Source organism: Macrobrachium nipponense, chromosome 7, assembly GCF_015104395.2.
Source record: "Macrobrachium nipponense isolate FS-2020 chromosome 7, ASM1510439v2, whole genome shotgun sequence".
Taxonomy (NCBI): Eukaryota; Metazoa; Arthropoda; class Malacostraca; order Decapoda; family Palaemonidae; genus Macrobrachium; species Macrobrachium nipponense.
The window spans coordinates 57,788,398-57,804,477 of record NC_061109.1 but is presented as its reverse complement, the minus strand read 5'-3'; the positions used below and the strand labels follow the sequence as shown (position 1 = coordinate 57,804,477).

Below are 16,080 nucleotides of genomic sequence, written 5' to 3'. Positions count from 1 at the left end.
GCGTCCTCATGTAGTACCGAACTGGAATCTAGACGTAGTTCTACAATTCCTTGGATCGTCTAGATTCGAACCTCCTGGCTTAGCCTCTTTCAAGGATCTGACGAAGAAGGCTATCTTCCTTTTGGCCCTAGCTACAGCTAAGAGAGTGAGTGAGCTCCAAGCTATTGAGGGCAATGTAGGGTTTAAGGAAGATTCTATGGTGTGTTCGTTTCTTCCAAGTTTCCTTGCAAAGAATGAAAACCCATCACGCCCTTGGCCCAGGAGCTTTGAAGTTCGTAGTTTATCTTTTCTAGTAGGGGAAGAGCCTGAAAGAACTCTTTGCCCTATGAGAATTATGAAGTATTTCCTTAAGAGGAAGGAACAACTTAAGGCTAATCAAGATGTGCTTTGGTGCTCCGTAAAGGACCCCACTCGGCCCATGTCGAAGAATGCTCTTTCCTTTTTTCTGAGAAGCCTTATTACAGAGGCACATGTTGCCTGTAAGGAAGAACATTTTAGACTACTGAAAGTGAAAGCTCACGAGGTGAGAGCCATCGCAACTTCGCTTGCATTCAGAAAAAATATGTCTGTGCGGAACTTGATGGAGGCGACTTTTTGGAGATGCCAATCGGTTTTCGCAAACCTACTACCTACGTGATGTAAAAATCACATATGATAAATGCTTCGCCTTGGGTCCTTTCGTATCGGCGGATTCGGTGCTGGGGCAGGGAGCTGAAACTTATCCTGTGTAAATTTTTTATATGTTACCCTATATTTTATATTGTTGTTTTTTGGTTGTCTGAAAGAGGTTGCAGGAGGCACCTCTTTTTGTCGTAATATTAACCCTTTGTATTTTGGTTAGGTGGTCTGGTGGGTTTTGGCTCCTTGCAGAGGTAGTGGTAAGGATCTGTTAGGTAAGCGGACAAGGTCCCTCTAACAGCATCCGACTTGGATTCTACCACAATAGGGGATCACATATCCCAGTGGTAGATCCGAGAGTCTTTCAGCATCAGGTCACGTCATAGCTGTAGCTCTCCAGGCAATGCAGACTCAGAGATAGTATCGATGAAATCTTCATCCTGAAAAGGTGAGAACCAAGGTTTTTATATCCTACAACATTAGTTGTTTCCCGTCTTACCTGTATTATTAAGCTGTCTCTTACCCTCCACCAAGGGTGCCAATCAGCTAAGTATATATCTGTCAGGGAAGTTCATGTACAAAAATGATATTGTTAAACTACAATAAAGTTTTGTACATACTTACCTGGCAGATATATACGATTAATGGCCCACCCAGCCTCCCCTCAGGAGACAGGTGGAAGAGAAAAATCTGACAAGCTTACGGGAGTGGTTCGTACATCCGCCACCCAGCGGCGGGTAAGGTAGACCACCTGACCTACCTATCGCGTGTGCCGCGAGATTTGAAATTCTGTCGGGAACGTCGGAGACTATAGCTAAGTATATATCTGCCAGGTAAGTATGTACAAAACTTTATTGTAGTTTAACAATATCATTTTTATAATAATATAAGGTTTCACTTATACTTACCCGGTGGTTACATAACGAAGCCCGCCCTCCTCCCCTCATATGGACAGGTAGGCATGAAACTTCTGATTTATTGTTGGAATGGTTCCCGGTACCCGGTAGAGGGCGGGAGTAGAGGGATCACCTGTCAAACCATTAGCGCTACCGCGAATTTCAAATTCTGCCGTGACGTCAGGAGACGACAGCTATATGTAACCACCGGGTAAGTATAAGTGAAACTTTATATTATTATAAAAATGTCATTTTAACAGGTGGTACGAAAGTATATGCACACAAATAGGAGCTTGCGTTGATGCTATAATACTGATTTTAGGGAGTGGTCATTCCATTTTTAAGTCATTTACAGTGGCCTTGTGGTAGTAATATAGATTGATCTTAATGTAGCAGTGTCTTTTATGAGTTATATAAAGTTTTCCTCTGGTATTGACATGACATTGTTTCTACAGAAAGCTATTTATGATTTCATTTGTTTTGCGAATAGCCTGTCTGTGCGAAATCCAGTTATAAATATCATGGAGTTTATTTGTTTGATAATGTTATGGGCAACATGATCAACTGGGTTTGGTATAAGCAGGGGAATGTTTTTTTTCTGTTTCTTGTTCATTTATGAACAAGTGTCCCCAGAGTGAATAAAATATTTGTGATATCCAAGACATTTGCTCGGTTGTTAAGCTGTCCCAGTCATTTCCTCCCATGTTGCTATGATTGCTATTTTCATTTGTGGGTTTGTTGTTCACTTTTTGCAGTCATCACTTATTGAGGTATTGGTTGTATTATTTGCTGTTTTTTTTCTCAATTTATAATGCAATCCATGATATGTATTGGAAAATGGTTGATGTTTGAGATTTACAGTTCTGGATAGGCAAATAATAATATCTGAAGAATGCTATGATTGTTTTTTGTTTTATTATTTATATTTTGCATGTAAAGACTGCTTATTTATTATTTCCTTAATTTTTGGGTAGCATGAATTAATAGCATATGATATTAGGATGCTTCATTGCAGTCTGTGCTAGTAATTTAAACCTTTTTATGCTACTAAACATTTCTCCCCAAACTTTCTGTCCTTAATACTACATTTTTCATAAACCAGCATCCCTTAGTTCTAGAAGAGAGTAGGGGGTGGGGGAAATTTTGTTTTTATGCCATCCCCTAGAAATTAACCCGTAGATTTATTGAGCGGTAATAAATTTATTGCAGATAGTGAATGTTTTTGTTTCTTTGCCTTTTATTATAGGAACCGAAGTATTCAGGATACCTAACATCAGAGCAGGCACTTGCAGACTATGCAGAACTTATTGCATACTTAAAAGATAATATTCCTGGAGCAGAGTTGAGTCCAGTTATTGTATTTGGAGGCTCTTATGGCGGAATGTTAGCAGCTTGGTTCCGTATGAAGTATCCACACATAGTGCAAGGGTCAGTATATTGATGGTGAAATTTACCCTATGAAGAGTGTTTGTTTTCTTTTTTATTTTAGAAGTTCTTTTTTATTTTAGAAGTGCAATAGTAAAACATTAAGACAATGTATATTACCACTGTACTCTAGGATTAGTTTGAATGCAGTACCCAGTAAAGATAGCTTCAGTGAAGCTTAGTATACAACCTTCATATATTTTATCTTGTGGAACAGCTACCCAGTGGCATAATATGCTCCTAAGTTATTTTATTATTGTGTTATTGGGCCTCTGGTAGTTGATGTTTTCAAGGAACTAGGTCATCATTTTCAACTGATCAAGGTGTCTAGGATTATGATGCAGTTTTTAAGAACAATTCCAATAAAGTATGCTTTTGTTAAGAAATTAAGCCTGTTATTAGAATTTTTATTCATTTTAGTATGCTGCTAGTGTAGTGTCATCTATATTATTCCAGTAATTTTTCAACCTGTTCCCCTCATACTGTAACTAGTAATTAAGCTTCCTGCTTTGACTTGGTGTCATGGTATTATGAGAAGTTACAGGTCCGTGTCTCCTGAAAATAAAAATTATTTAATAACTAAGAATGGCTCGTGTCTTGTAAAGGAAGCACTGTTTTAAGTTAAATTTCTTTAATTAACTATGTTTGTCTTGACAGTCATACCTTTTGCTAGTCTTCACAAGTTATCAGTCTTTCTAGAGTTCTGTTTTATGCTTAAAGCTGTATTTTTTTGCATTATACTCTGTATTCTGACATTCTAATAGAGATCGCAATGCCAACTTAAACTGTAAAAAATTTTCTTTTTTCTTTGGGAAGTATGTAAGCTCATAGTACTTGGAGAAACAGCTTGTTTTTTTTTGTCTCCTCAGGGCTATTGCTGCCTCAGCACCAATCCTCCAGTTTACAGACATCACTCCTTACGAAGACTTTGCTAAAGTGGTGACAGCTGACTTTGCTAAAGAGTCTGCCGAATGTGTAGAAGTCATCAGGAAGTCTTGGAGTGCAATCAACGAAGTCACTGCAGATGGTAAGGATAAAGTTCGTGCCAATACTAATCATTGGGTTGACTTGGTGCCTTTATATGCACCAGGACGAGTAGATGCAAAACGGAATGAGAAATCTTTTCTCAAAATAGGTCCATGTAAAAAGGTACCACTTACAGCGTGCCTTTCATGGGACCCTATAGAAGATACTAAAGGTGTATAGTTTTCATCCAGCTTGAACTGCATTGCTTTTTGTGTTTTACTTTTCATCTTTCCTTTGTCCCTTTCAACCAAGCTTTTCAGCTTCTTTAACCATAATTCACTCCAATATTGCCTCTCATTTCATAATAAATCGTTTGGGCAAGCGTTATTAAAACCTTGAAACAAAACTCGGTGATCTTTTTTAATTAATTTATTATAGATTATAAATGAATAAGATGAAGGATATCTGAATCATGAGAAATGAAACCAGGGAAATTTCAGGGCCTGAAAAAGAAATGCAGTGTAGTTGCTGACCTGGTTAACCTAAAGACAGTGATTTCTGCAGAGTTTTTGTGGGAAAGGGTGGCCTGATGGGTACTGTAAAACTACCTGAGAGAAAGGGGATTGTTCTTCCTTTCAATTACTCAGTGCCCAAAGTAGTTATTGTAAAAAGAGGTAGTGAGACTGCCATGTTTCATCCAGAGAAGAAGTAAGTGTGGCATTAATGACTTATGGTGAATTTCCTGCAATCTTATCCTACTTGTTTAAGATTAAGCAGCCCTCATGCCTTTATGTAAATACCAAAAGTGGTTGATATAACTATATAAAATCTAACTCAAAATTTCTTATTTTACCCAGTAAGTTGTTGTGCTAAGTCTGGTTGAAGTACAGTATTCATTCTTTTAGTCTTTCAAGGTCATAAACAAGCATTTCTTTCTGTAGTCCAACATACGGTAGTTGTACTGGAATTCCAGTTTTAGAATTGAAACTAACGAAAAATTTTTCATAGTGTAGTGAATTGTATATATTTTCAGTTTGTATTTAATTTTATTGCTAACAAGTAGAAATGTATATCTTTTCTTCTGTGGTATTGTACAGATGCTGGCAAGACATGGTTGAGTGACACTTGGAATCTTTGTGACCCTCTTGTGTCAGAAGGTAATGTTACAGATTTGAAATACTATTTGATGAATGTGTGGACCAATCTTGCCATGGTGGACTATCCTTATCCTGCGGATTTCTTAGCTCCTCTGCCCGCATATCCAATTAAGGTGATCATTGTTGGATTTTAATTATCAGATATTTTGACCTTTATATATCTCTTACCTTGCTGAGGTTTTCATTTTTGTGCTTTAATTATGGAAAGTAAAAATAATTGAAAAGGAAAGTGAGCAAGGAACTTTATTGTAAGGAACTTTAGAGTTCTGTCATTGATAGGAACAATTCTGGCAAATTTTTAGGTATTAATGTTCTTTTATATTCCCTTTCACTACCTGTTTTTTCTAGATTGTATCATTGATTGCTTTGATCAGGTTGTGTGCTCTCATTTGACTGACTCCAGGAAAGATCCTAAGCCTCTTTTAGAAGAACTGTTTGATGGACTTACAGTGTACTTCAACTTCACTGGGAAAACTGAGTGTTTGAATTACAAGCAGCAGGCTGATGAGAGATTAAATGACCAAGGATGGGATTTTCAGGTTAGTAATGATAGTAAAGACGTTCATCTACTTACGAACAAGTTGCATTCTAAACAGCTGTTCATAAATTCATTTTTGTTTGTAAGTTCAACTTCACAAACGCAAAGTCAATACGTACTATGTACAGTACCATTTACGGTATGTTTTTTCATACTAAAACCCAATAGTACTAGTACTGTTGCTGTATCTTGTAGAGTATTTTATTAATACAAATGATATAAGAATTAACATAACAAGTTATGATAATACAGTAAATGTAAAATACATGTACAGTTTTCTTACCATTGAAACTGGATGATGAGAGGGGAGGGCATTGTGGAATTAATACAGGGGTGGCGAGTCATTAACATCTTCTTCAGCTTCGCTTTCTTCAGCAAGGATTTTTTCATCACTTTCCTCTTCGTTTGGGGAGGAAGCAGTCATTGTAGGTGGGGAAGCTGTTGAAGTTGAAGGCACTGGGTAGGCTCTTGAGGTTGAAGGGACTGGTTTAAAGATTTTCTGTATAGAAGTTTGCATTGTTTTTCTTTTCTTTTTATCATACAGTATGCAGCGATAACACTGGAAAGCATCACCGAATATTGTTGCTACTTTTAATAATCCCTCGGCTATCAGTTTTGTTTCAAACTTCTTTCTGGGACCAAGTTCTTCTTCATGTTCTGTTTTTTGCTGTTCTTCCAGTTCCATCAAATCCTCATTCATCAGCTCCTCTGAATGACTGTCCAACAGCTCTTGAGAGGCCTCTTCCCCTATGTCAAGGTCAACTTTTCACTTATGTCAACAAGACTATTAACAATTCATTTTTCCTCCTCTTTTTGATTAAACCCTCTTGAAGTCATTTACAAACTGGCCATGAGGCCTCCCATACTTCATTAATGTTGATCTCACTTTCTTCATGCCATGCAACATCAGTGTTCTTTACACAATTGTAAAGTCACGTAGGGTCACATCTGCTAGAAGTCACGTAAGGTCAGATCTGCTATATTTATCTCCTTTAAAGCTTGCCTATACATACAAAAAGTTTAGTATTTTTTTAATTTGGTATTATGCCCTGAACCATTGGCTGAATGAGTGAAGTTGTGTTAAGGGGTAAATAAACAACTTGAACATATGGATGGAAAGCATCTAAGTGCGGTGGGTGACCAGGCCCATTGTCCAAAATGAAGAGAATCTTAATTGAAATTGTATTCTCTTTGCAGTATAGCTTGACTTTGCATATAAAGTGGTAGAAAAACCAGTCCTTAAATACAGGAAGAGTCACCCAGGCTTTCTTATTGGCCATCGATTATGAGTAGATTGACCAGCCAGATTATGAATAGAGAACTTTATGTGATATTTTTCAGTGCCTGTGGATTTACTGTCCGATACACAAGAAGAGGTCTCAGCTTCATGTCTAACAAAACTTTTGTCACTTAGCAGTAACATTATGTACATTCCATCTAGCATTTTTTCCAGAAAAGTTCTGTCTCGTCTATATTCAAAATTTGCTGAAAGGTATAACCTCTTATCTATGATTTCTTTGAGTGTCTTGGAAAATTTTTCGGCTGCTGCTGGTTGGCGCTCACTACCTCACTGCTTACAGACACATGATGCAAGATGGCCCTTTTTTTTGAATCGATAAAACCATCCATGACTTGCAGCAAAATTTTTGTCTTTAGCATTTTCACCAGCCTTAGCCTTCAAGTCATCGAAAAGGCCTTTAACCTTTTCCTGAATCAGCCTTAGGCTAAGCAGTGCAGGCCTTTGTCTCTGGTGTTCCATCCAGATACCAAGAAGTTTTTCCATTTCTTCTACCACCCTCCCCCTACTCTTACTTATAATTTTTGACTGCATTGGCACAGCACTTTTCACATGCGCCATGATTTTGTTTTAGTTCTTCAAAATTGTTCTGATCGTCAAGCTATTCATCTTATAATTGCACACTATGCCAACCATTTTTTCACCACTTTCTAACTTCTATATTATAGCAGCTTTAGTTACCACTGAGATGGCTTGCTGCTTTTTACCACTTCCATTTCATCAGTGGCCTTGTGCTTACCATTAGCCATGATATATTAGATGCCGTAATTATTTCACGATAAAAGCACAAGAGATGAAATCTTAGCACTAGCATAGGTACAAAGAAACTCGGATGCATAGGGTGCGAGTTACTGTGGTGTCCAGCATTGGTAGCGGCAGAAATTGTACCTAAGTTAAGGCAGGCCCTCACAAAAAAATTTGGACTTGCGGGTCATGGCCTGGAGCACTCCAAACAAAAATATGAATTTACGAACACTGATGTTCATATCTTTAAAAAATTCATAAGTAGAGAAGTATCAGTAGCAACTGTATATTATTTTGAGGGAGATACCTAATATATGACTTATTTGATTAGATATTGCAAGTTGCTTGATATGGATCAAATGGTTTCAAGATGTCTTGAAATACCTTGTATATAACCCAGAAATAGTATATTCTTGTCACTCAGTTATGTAAAATTTTAAAACATTTGAATACAGTATGGATAAGTTATATAAATAATGTAGATTCAGTGTCTGTGGAATTTATGCTTTAATTTATGACTTTCAAAGCAACTGTTTTATTGTATTTTTGGAGGTGAGAAAGTATTAATGTGTGTCAAATACATTGTCTTTTGTATAGGCCTGTACAGAAATGGTGATGCCGTTTACTTATGATGGCGTCAATGATTTCTTTGAGCCAAGCACTTGGGATTTGGAAGCGTATTCAGAGCAGTGCAAAGCAAAGTGGGGCGTTACCCCTCGTCCACGAATGGCCCAACTTATATATGGTGGAATGGAAATTGAGGCATCAAGCAACATAGTGTTTAGGTAGGTCGAGATGTTTAGTTTTATTGTCGATTTGATGTGCAGTGTTGCCTATCACACAAGGAAATAATCAGCTCACTTAAATGCAGTTTATAGTGTGTACTGTATTTTTCAGCTACTTTCATCTTCAAAAAGAAAAGCAGTTCAACTCTTCAAAGGTCTCCTTAACTATAGGATGAATCAGTGGTGGGAAATAAGTTACCTAGAGTAATTATGTTTCTATTAATGTCTCAGCACAGTTGTTCCTAGTATAATTTGCAGCCCCAAAAAAATCTTGGGTTGCTGTTAGATGAGCAGATAGCTTTCAATCTAAGGCAAGTAGTAGGTGTTAAGACTTCATTTGGCTTGAAAAACATAGGATCTCTGTTAGTTTTTAGACAGTCATCTGTCATATTTAATTTTCATAAAATTTTTTGGATATCAAAGGAATAAGAGATCAAAAGGAATAATGGAATATTAAAGGCAAAATGCACTGCAACTGGAGACAAAGCAGTTCCGCAAAAAGCCCTTTGTGGTCTGAAATATCGTTGCAGCTCCCCTTTATCCCCAGCCACGTTGTATGCTGGCTTTTATTTGAATGGAAAATTTGAATCTGGTTGTTGTCCAGTCAGAATACAGTATCATGATCTAAGAGTTTGAATTAAGCTTTTGGAATTTACTAAAGAGAGAAAAGGTTTGGTGGCAGATTCATGGCTAAAGTAGCCAAAGTAAAGGTTTAATGATTATATCACTAAGAAGTTTTTCAAGAAATTAGTTGAGAGAAAGTTGAAGAATGTCATGTAGAGATTGAGGAAGAATTTTGCCTGACAAGTGGTAGTAAGTTATTAGTAAATGAAGACTTTATGAAATAAAGATGGATGAAAATTATTTGGAGGATGATTAGAGAATTGAGTTGTTGGCACTAATTGATGAACAGAAGAGAGAGTAATGAAGTTTTGAGTAGATTATCAATAAGGATGATAGTTGAAGTGAATGTTAGGAGAAGGCAAAGCAATGCAGACAACTGGCTATAAACTGAATAACACAGCAGAATGAAACATTTTCTTCTGAAAATGAATAATTTGTTAAGAGAAGGTTATTAAACTTTGTTCATGAAAATTTCAATGTATTAGCATTGAAAGTATGATGGGTTAAGAATTTTGCACCCTCCCTAGGATGGAATTTGTGAGTTCTGTGTTTGTATATCCTCACACTAGTCACCCAGTTTACCAAGCTGTAAAAGATTACTGGTGCTTAGCTGGAAATCTAAGGAAGGCAAAAAAGGAGACAGTCTCCACACTCCAGGAGCCTGTGGCTCAGTTTGCGTATTCCTTCATGCGATATGCCCCAGTGTCATTCAGTGGTTGGGGACTGATTATGAGGGAAGTTAGAAAATATATGAAATTTAAAAGGCATAACACAAGGTAGCTGGGGCTCAATGTCTTAGGGGACTTCTGCATAGTATAGATCCACTGTTTAAAATTATTGATGAGAGTTGAACAGGTAAAAGCAAATGGAAAGTTGTCTGAATCATATTATGAGTAAATTGTAAAGCTTTTGAAAGAACATATGAGCTATGTAGCAGCAAGAAGGGACAAAGGATATTAGGCAGAGCTTGGCAAGACTGAGAATTAAACAGATATGGTAAAAGATTTATTACAACGTATTCAGTACTCCAAACAACTGCTTTCACCAAATCTAAGTTCCATTTTGCCTCCTATTTTTCAGTAATGGCTTACTGGATCCTTGGTCATCTGGTGGTGTCATGTGGAATGTTTCAGAAACTGTTGTTTCAGTAATCATCCCAGAAGGTGCTCACCATCTGGATCTCAGGAGCTCTCATCCTGATGACCCTCAGTCTGTGATCGATGCCAGACTTGAGGAGAAGCATCACATCAAGAAGTGGATTGATAGTTATATGGAGCTGGTTTCAGAGGACATGATATAATAAAATGTTGTATAATGTATTTCAGCAAGGAAACTTAGGCTATTGAATTTTGTGAGAAAGGTATAATAATGCTTTGCTTACTGATTTTTGTGGGATATAATCTGGACTTATTCCAGCAAAATTCTCATTCTCTAATTAAAAGAATACTTAACATATTTCCTGTAAGATACAAAAATGGTTCACAAATAATCTGTGATATGCATGGAGTCTTCGATGGGTGATTCTGGAATATTTTGCGACTTTCGTTGCAGTGTGCTGTGATATGTAGTTCCTTTTAACCTGGAAAACTTGTGCTGTGACTTCATTGCATTTTGGTCAGTAAAAATCAGAATATAAATAGCCTATTATCCATTAGTTTTTTTAAATCTTTGTAATTCCTTGTAACATATCTTTGAAAAATAACATGTAGGTATGCATCCTATCATTCATATGAGTCTTTAGAAACATTGTGATTATAAAGTTGTTTGTGCAAAAGGTTTGTACCTCACTTAAAGATAAAAACAAATATTTTAAAAAACCTGCCAATCATTTTGTTTAATGGAAAATCTGTTGAACAAATCTTTTAGCATTTTATGTGCTTGTTATTAAAGTTTTCATATTCATTGTTACCTTGCTGTTGCAATTTTAATAGAAAATAAAATTCTGAAAGACATTGGTTTTTTTATATTAAAGAAAAGCAGCCACATGAACAGTGAAAAATCTGGCGCAGCAAATGATCTTGTTATTCACATTATTACTGAGTTGACATGTAAATCAACTCTCTTAAATTCTTCATTTGTTTCACAAGCATCAATTACTGTACCCTAATTATCAAGCATTTTAGCTGACTTGTTCTAAAAGTAACATTAAGGTCTTGTGCGTTTGATATTCACTTTTAAGCACTATATACTGATGAATAATAATGTACCAGTATTCCCTGCACCTGTACATGAAGAAAGGTATTTTAGCTTTAAAATAACAATGACAGAATAAAAGCTTTCACTTCAGTGGATCATTGATCTACCGTAATATGAAGAATCTCATCTCTTAAAAATAACTTACATTACAGAACACGGAAAAGCTGGATATGTAGAGTGATCAGGTTCTGAACTGGCAAATACTTCTTATAAAAATATTTTGCAATTAATTTCAAATGATCACAAAATAATGATGGTTGTGAATTTATATAACATATCTTGATTTCATAGTTTAGTTTGGGTAGGAATGGAATCTCTAAAATATATATTTGTAAGTACTATTACGTATACCTAATAACAAAACCTTGAAAATTAAGAAAAAATAGTCAAGAACTGTTTGTTAAGTCAACTTGCACTGAGTATTTTGTGGGGAACACTGATGCAGTGCTGTAAAGACTGCAATTAACTGATGGTACAAAGAAGTTGTATAATGATAATGTTTAAATGTATTGATAATTTTGTAGGAAGGTGGACTTACAGAGGGAATGAAATGGCTATACTCTGCAAAACTTGAACATGTTTAAAGATTAGTTTTTGTTCTACACAGAACTCGACATCATAGGCATTTTTGTATTGACTTGTCACTTAATGGGGTTAGGCATGAAATCTTATTGGGTCTAGGTTCTCGTTTATTCCATCTCGTGATTTCATCTCCATTGGGGGTTAGTGTCATCAGTGCACCTCATGCTGTGCAATGTAGGCATTACTTAAGGTTCTTTGCAGCATCCCCTCAGCCCCTAGTTAAGACTACTTTCATTCCTTTTACTGTACCTGCATTCATATTCTCTTTCTTCCATCTTACTGTCCACCCTCTCCTAACAATTGATTCATAGTGCAACCGCAAGGTTTTCCCTGTTACACCTTTCAAACCTTTTCACTTTCAATTTCCGCTTCATCTCTGAATGGCCTTAGGTACCCCAATGCTTGGCATGTATGCCAAAAGTCTATAAATCAATCAATCAATCTGTGATTACATAGGTCTTCATATAGGACTTTTTAGACCTCGTACTTCAATATCAACTGCTTCTGACCAACTGTTCCTCATCTTTTTTTTTTTTTTTTTTTTTTTTTTTTTTTTTTTAACTTACTTGTCCGTCCAAATTATCTGTCTTTGAAATCTATTCATACAAACATGATTTTACTATAACCCATTATTTTGTATAAAGACATTACTGTTTTAGAATTTCTTTATAGAAGAAATTCTTTTTAGTAGAAAAAAAGAGGAAAATCTTACGTAAAATAATACTGGTATTCCTTAGAAAAAACATTTTGCTGGTATTCCTAAAAGAAGAATCAAGTGAAATTGTAAAGGCCTATGTAGTAGAAAGGAAATTAAGAAAGAATAAGCAAAAAAAGAAAAAGGAGCAAGAACAATTTTTCATTATAGAAGTATTAATACCTAATTGTAAGTAGTCTACATAAGAAATGCTCATATCCATCTTTAATATTTTCATCCGTGATTTTCCATTATTTTACTACTTCTGTCTTTTCTCCTTGCAAAAAGCTTCATGCATGTGGCTTTTAACTCGCTATCTGGTCATTTCAGGTCTGCATGCATTCACCATATCTGACAGTTTACTTGTGAACCTAAGTTCTGGAGAGAAGAGGCGAGGCCTTTCAGACCCACTGGTTTTGCTATGACACACCCCTGGCTCCTCCCCCTGATAGTCGTAAAAGAGCACAAACCACGCCCATCGGGGCGGAGCAACCAGAGAAGTGCGAGTTGACAGGAATCAAACCGCCATATTTGAAGTTGCAAGCTGCTATGAAGTATATCTGTACTTACCATTCCATTTTCCTGTTGTGAGATTTATTTGAGATTGCAAATTACTACAAGTAGTAACTTAAGTTCCAATTTGTGAATTTTAACATTTTCCATTCCTCTTTATATTCTAAGATAATATACGTAATGTGACAGTAGTTCACCTCCCCTTTCCAAGATATTCCTATCTTGTTACCTAAAAGTTGCATTACCTCTAAATGCAAGGAAACGAGTCTAAGTATACCTTAAAGAAATTTATGAATAATTGAAAAATGTTATGGTTGGCCTTCAGAAACATGTAAGCTGTTGACTTTTGTAGGTAGTTACTTTACAAATTCTTCTTTATTTCCTCCAGAATGGTCTCCTCGGTTTCGGGGGTAGGTCGGAGGGTGAACTAGACCCTGGGAGGTCTGGAAAGGCCTGCCTCTTCTCTCCAGAACTTTAGGTTCACAACGTAAACTGTCAGTTCTAGAGAGAGAGGCTTCAGCCTTTCAGACCCACTGGTTTTTGCTCACCCATACTTCAGGGGGCATGAAGATGAAGGTCCTGCAACGACTGCATCGAAGCTCCCTGTAGACCGAGGAGAGCATAAAATGACCCAAATACAGAGTTGCTTTTCCAATTCATTCTAGTCATTATCTCTTGCAGCGTAACTCCCTTATACATCATCCTTGAAGCTGCTTGACCTCTGATAGAGTGGAAATTGGTGGTGTTTTCTGGCATTGGGATCAGCTCTGAAAATACAGTCCCTGAATAGCTGCCTCATCTTTGGAAGGGACATGATCTTGAAGTTTTCATCCAGCCAAATATGGTCTTCCCTATCTATGTTCCTTTCTGCACAGATTTTTTATTTGTGTACTTCAGATAAAAGTTTAATTGTCTAACTGGACAAATTTTTGGCTTTGTAGGGTGACACCTAAAGCTTAATTCAATAGGAGTGTAATTGTTTCTCTGATTCTTGGCCATGAAGGAAGGGTGGTTCCTTAACACAATGGTTTCTGGTGTGAAAGTGCTCCTGGAGATACATAGATGATTAAATTGGTTAGCTCTCAATGGGCAAGCCAAAGCTACGAGGAATAAGGTCTTCTGAATCATGAGCAGCATAGAATCATCTCTTGTAGTGTTGAGGAAGGAAACTACTTTATCAAGATCCCAGCCTGGAAATTGATGAGAATTGCTGGGGCGGTCTTCTTCTATTTACTCCATCAAGCATAGCTTTAATATACTTGTCTTCTGCTAGACAATAATTGGGAAAGTATCCCTTCAAACCTGGTCCAAGAGCAGCTCGATATCCTTTTAGTGTGTTGTACGCTAGGCCCTTGTCTATTAATTCGTTAAAATAGAGTAGCAGTGATAAAAGAGGGAACTTGTTGTTACTTCCATATTTATTGTGTATGAACTCTTTAAGCTACTGAAGAGATTTTGGTACTTGGCCAAGGAGCTGTCTCGTAAATTGGAAGTAATTTTGTTGCATATCTCTGGAGGAAATATGGAAGGTAGTTGTTCTTTATATTCTGAAGGCGATCAAATTTAAGTGGTGTTGTGCTAAGGGTAAGGTACAGTCCATATGAAGTATCTGGCAGCCTTCTGCTTTGACTTTGTACTTCCGGTATTCCTTGGAGACTGTCTTGACTAGAGGAAACCATGGTTCCGTTTCCTGGGAAATAGTGCAGAAGAGCATGTTGTTATTACATTCGTTATATATCTTAAAAGCAACTTTATGCAGTAAGAAGCCTGGGGGAAAAGCATAAAGAGAAGAACCTTCCCAGCTAATGTGAAGAGCATTATTACCAATTGCTTTTGTGTTGGGTACGGAAGAACAAAATCTTTTTACATTTAGAATTAAAGCCATTGGTGAAAAGGTCTATTTCAGGAAAGAAATTCATATCTGTGCAAATTAAATTGAATAGATTATCGTCAAGAGTGGCTTCTGGATGTATGGAACCAAAGTCTCTCGATAGGGAATCAGCCATCACATTGCTTTTCCCTTTAATCCATTTAGTTTGAATGTCTATGTTGTATTTTCCTTTGATGTCTAGTAACACTTTGATGGCCTCCTGGGCCGATTTGTTCCTAATGCTACCATGTTTTTTGACCCAACAGTTTGTTACTTGTGAATCTATGTGAATTAGTACTACTTTGTTTCTTAGTTTGTCTCTGAAGTGTTTTATACAGTAAATGCATGCAAGTAGTTCTCTAATGTTAATGTGCAGAGTATTCTCATTTTGTAGCCATGTATTATTAGTTGAGAGTATGCCATGTTCTCCTACTAATGCTCCACCCCAGCCAAAGTTGGATGCATCTGTGAATAGTTCTAGATCTACTTGATTATTAGGAATGTTTATATCACTATACATATTAGTCTGTTTCATTCTTCTAGAAAGGATTTGAAAGAAGGAGGAATGATTCTATATACCTTTAGCAAAATATCCTATGAAACCTGTGAAGGAATTAAGATGGTATCTACCATAAAAGGTGTAGTAGGAACAGAAGTTAAGTGATCCTATCAATCTTTGATATAATTTGAGGTCAGACCTGTTTCAAGTTGGATACTGTATTGGCAAGCCTGATACATTTATCAATGTTTTCCTGCATTGGTCTCATTGTTTTGTTCTCCAAGTTATAATGAACTCCCAGGAACTATCTTTTGCACTGGATGAATAACAGACTTTTTAATAGATATTTGCCAACCCAGCTCCGTGAGCACTTCAATGACTATTTGGATGTGAGCCTCGCATTTGTGAAAGTCATCTGCCAATATGAGTATATCATCTAAGTAATTAAAGATGAGTATATTATATTTCTTCCTAATGTATTTAACTACTGTGTACATTAGTTTGGAAAAGATGTAGGGAGCTGTCTTTAACCCGAAGGGAACAACCGTCCATTTGAATTTACGTTTTCCTAATTTGAACGTTAAGAATCTTTGAGCACTTGAATGAAGAGGGACGTGCCAATAAGCATCCTTTAAATCAAGTCTACATGCCCAGTTGTTTAAATGCAAATAAGGGA

The 16,080-nt window shown here is 36.6% G+C and overlaps 1 protein-coding gene across 1 annotated transcript; it reads left to right on the top strand.

Annotated features, from left to right (window-relative positions):
- Positions 1-2,760: 2,760 nt before the first annotated feature.
- LOC135217382 (lysosomal Pro-X carboxypeptidase-like) lies at positions 2,761-11,002 on the top strand (the record flags this gene model as incomplete). The annotated part of the gene is given in 6 exon segments (XM_064253227.1): positions 2,761-2,942; positions 3,809-3,966; positions 5,003-5,175; positions 5,437-5,601; positions 8,239-8,426; positions 10,131-11,002. Coding segments are annotated over 6 exon segments (1,086 nt in total), but the record flags the coding sequence as incomplete, so codon positions are not given.
- Between the last annotated feature and the right edge of the window lie 5,078 nt (positions 11,003-16,080).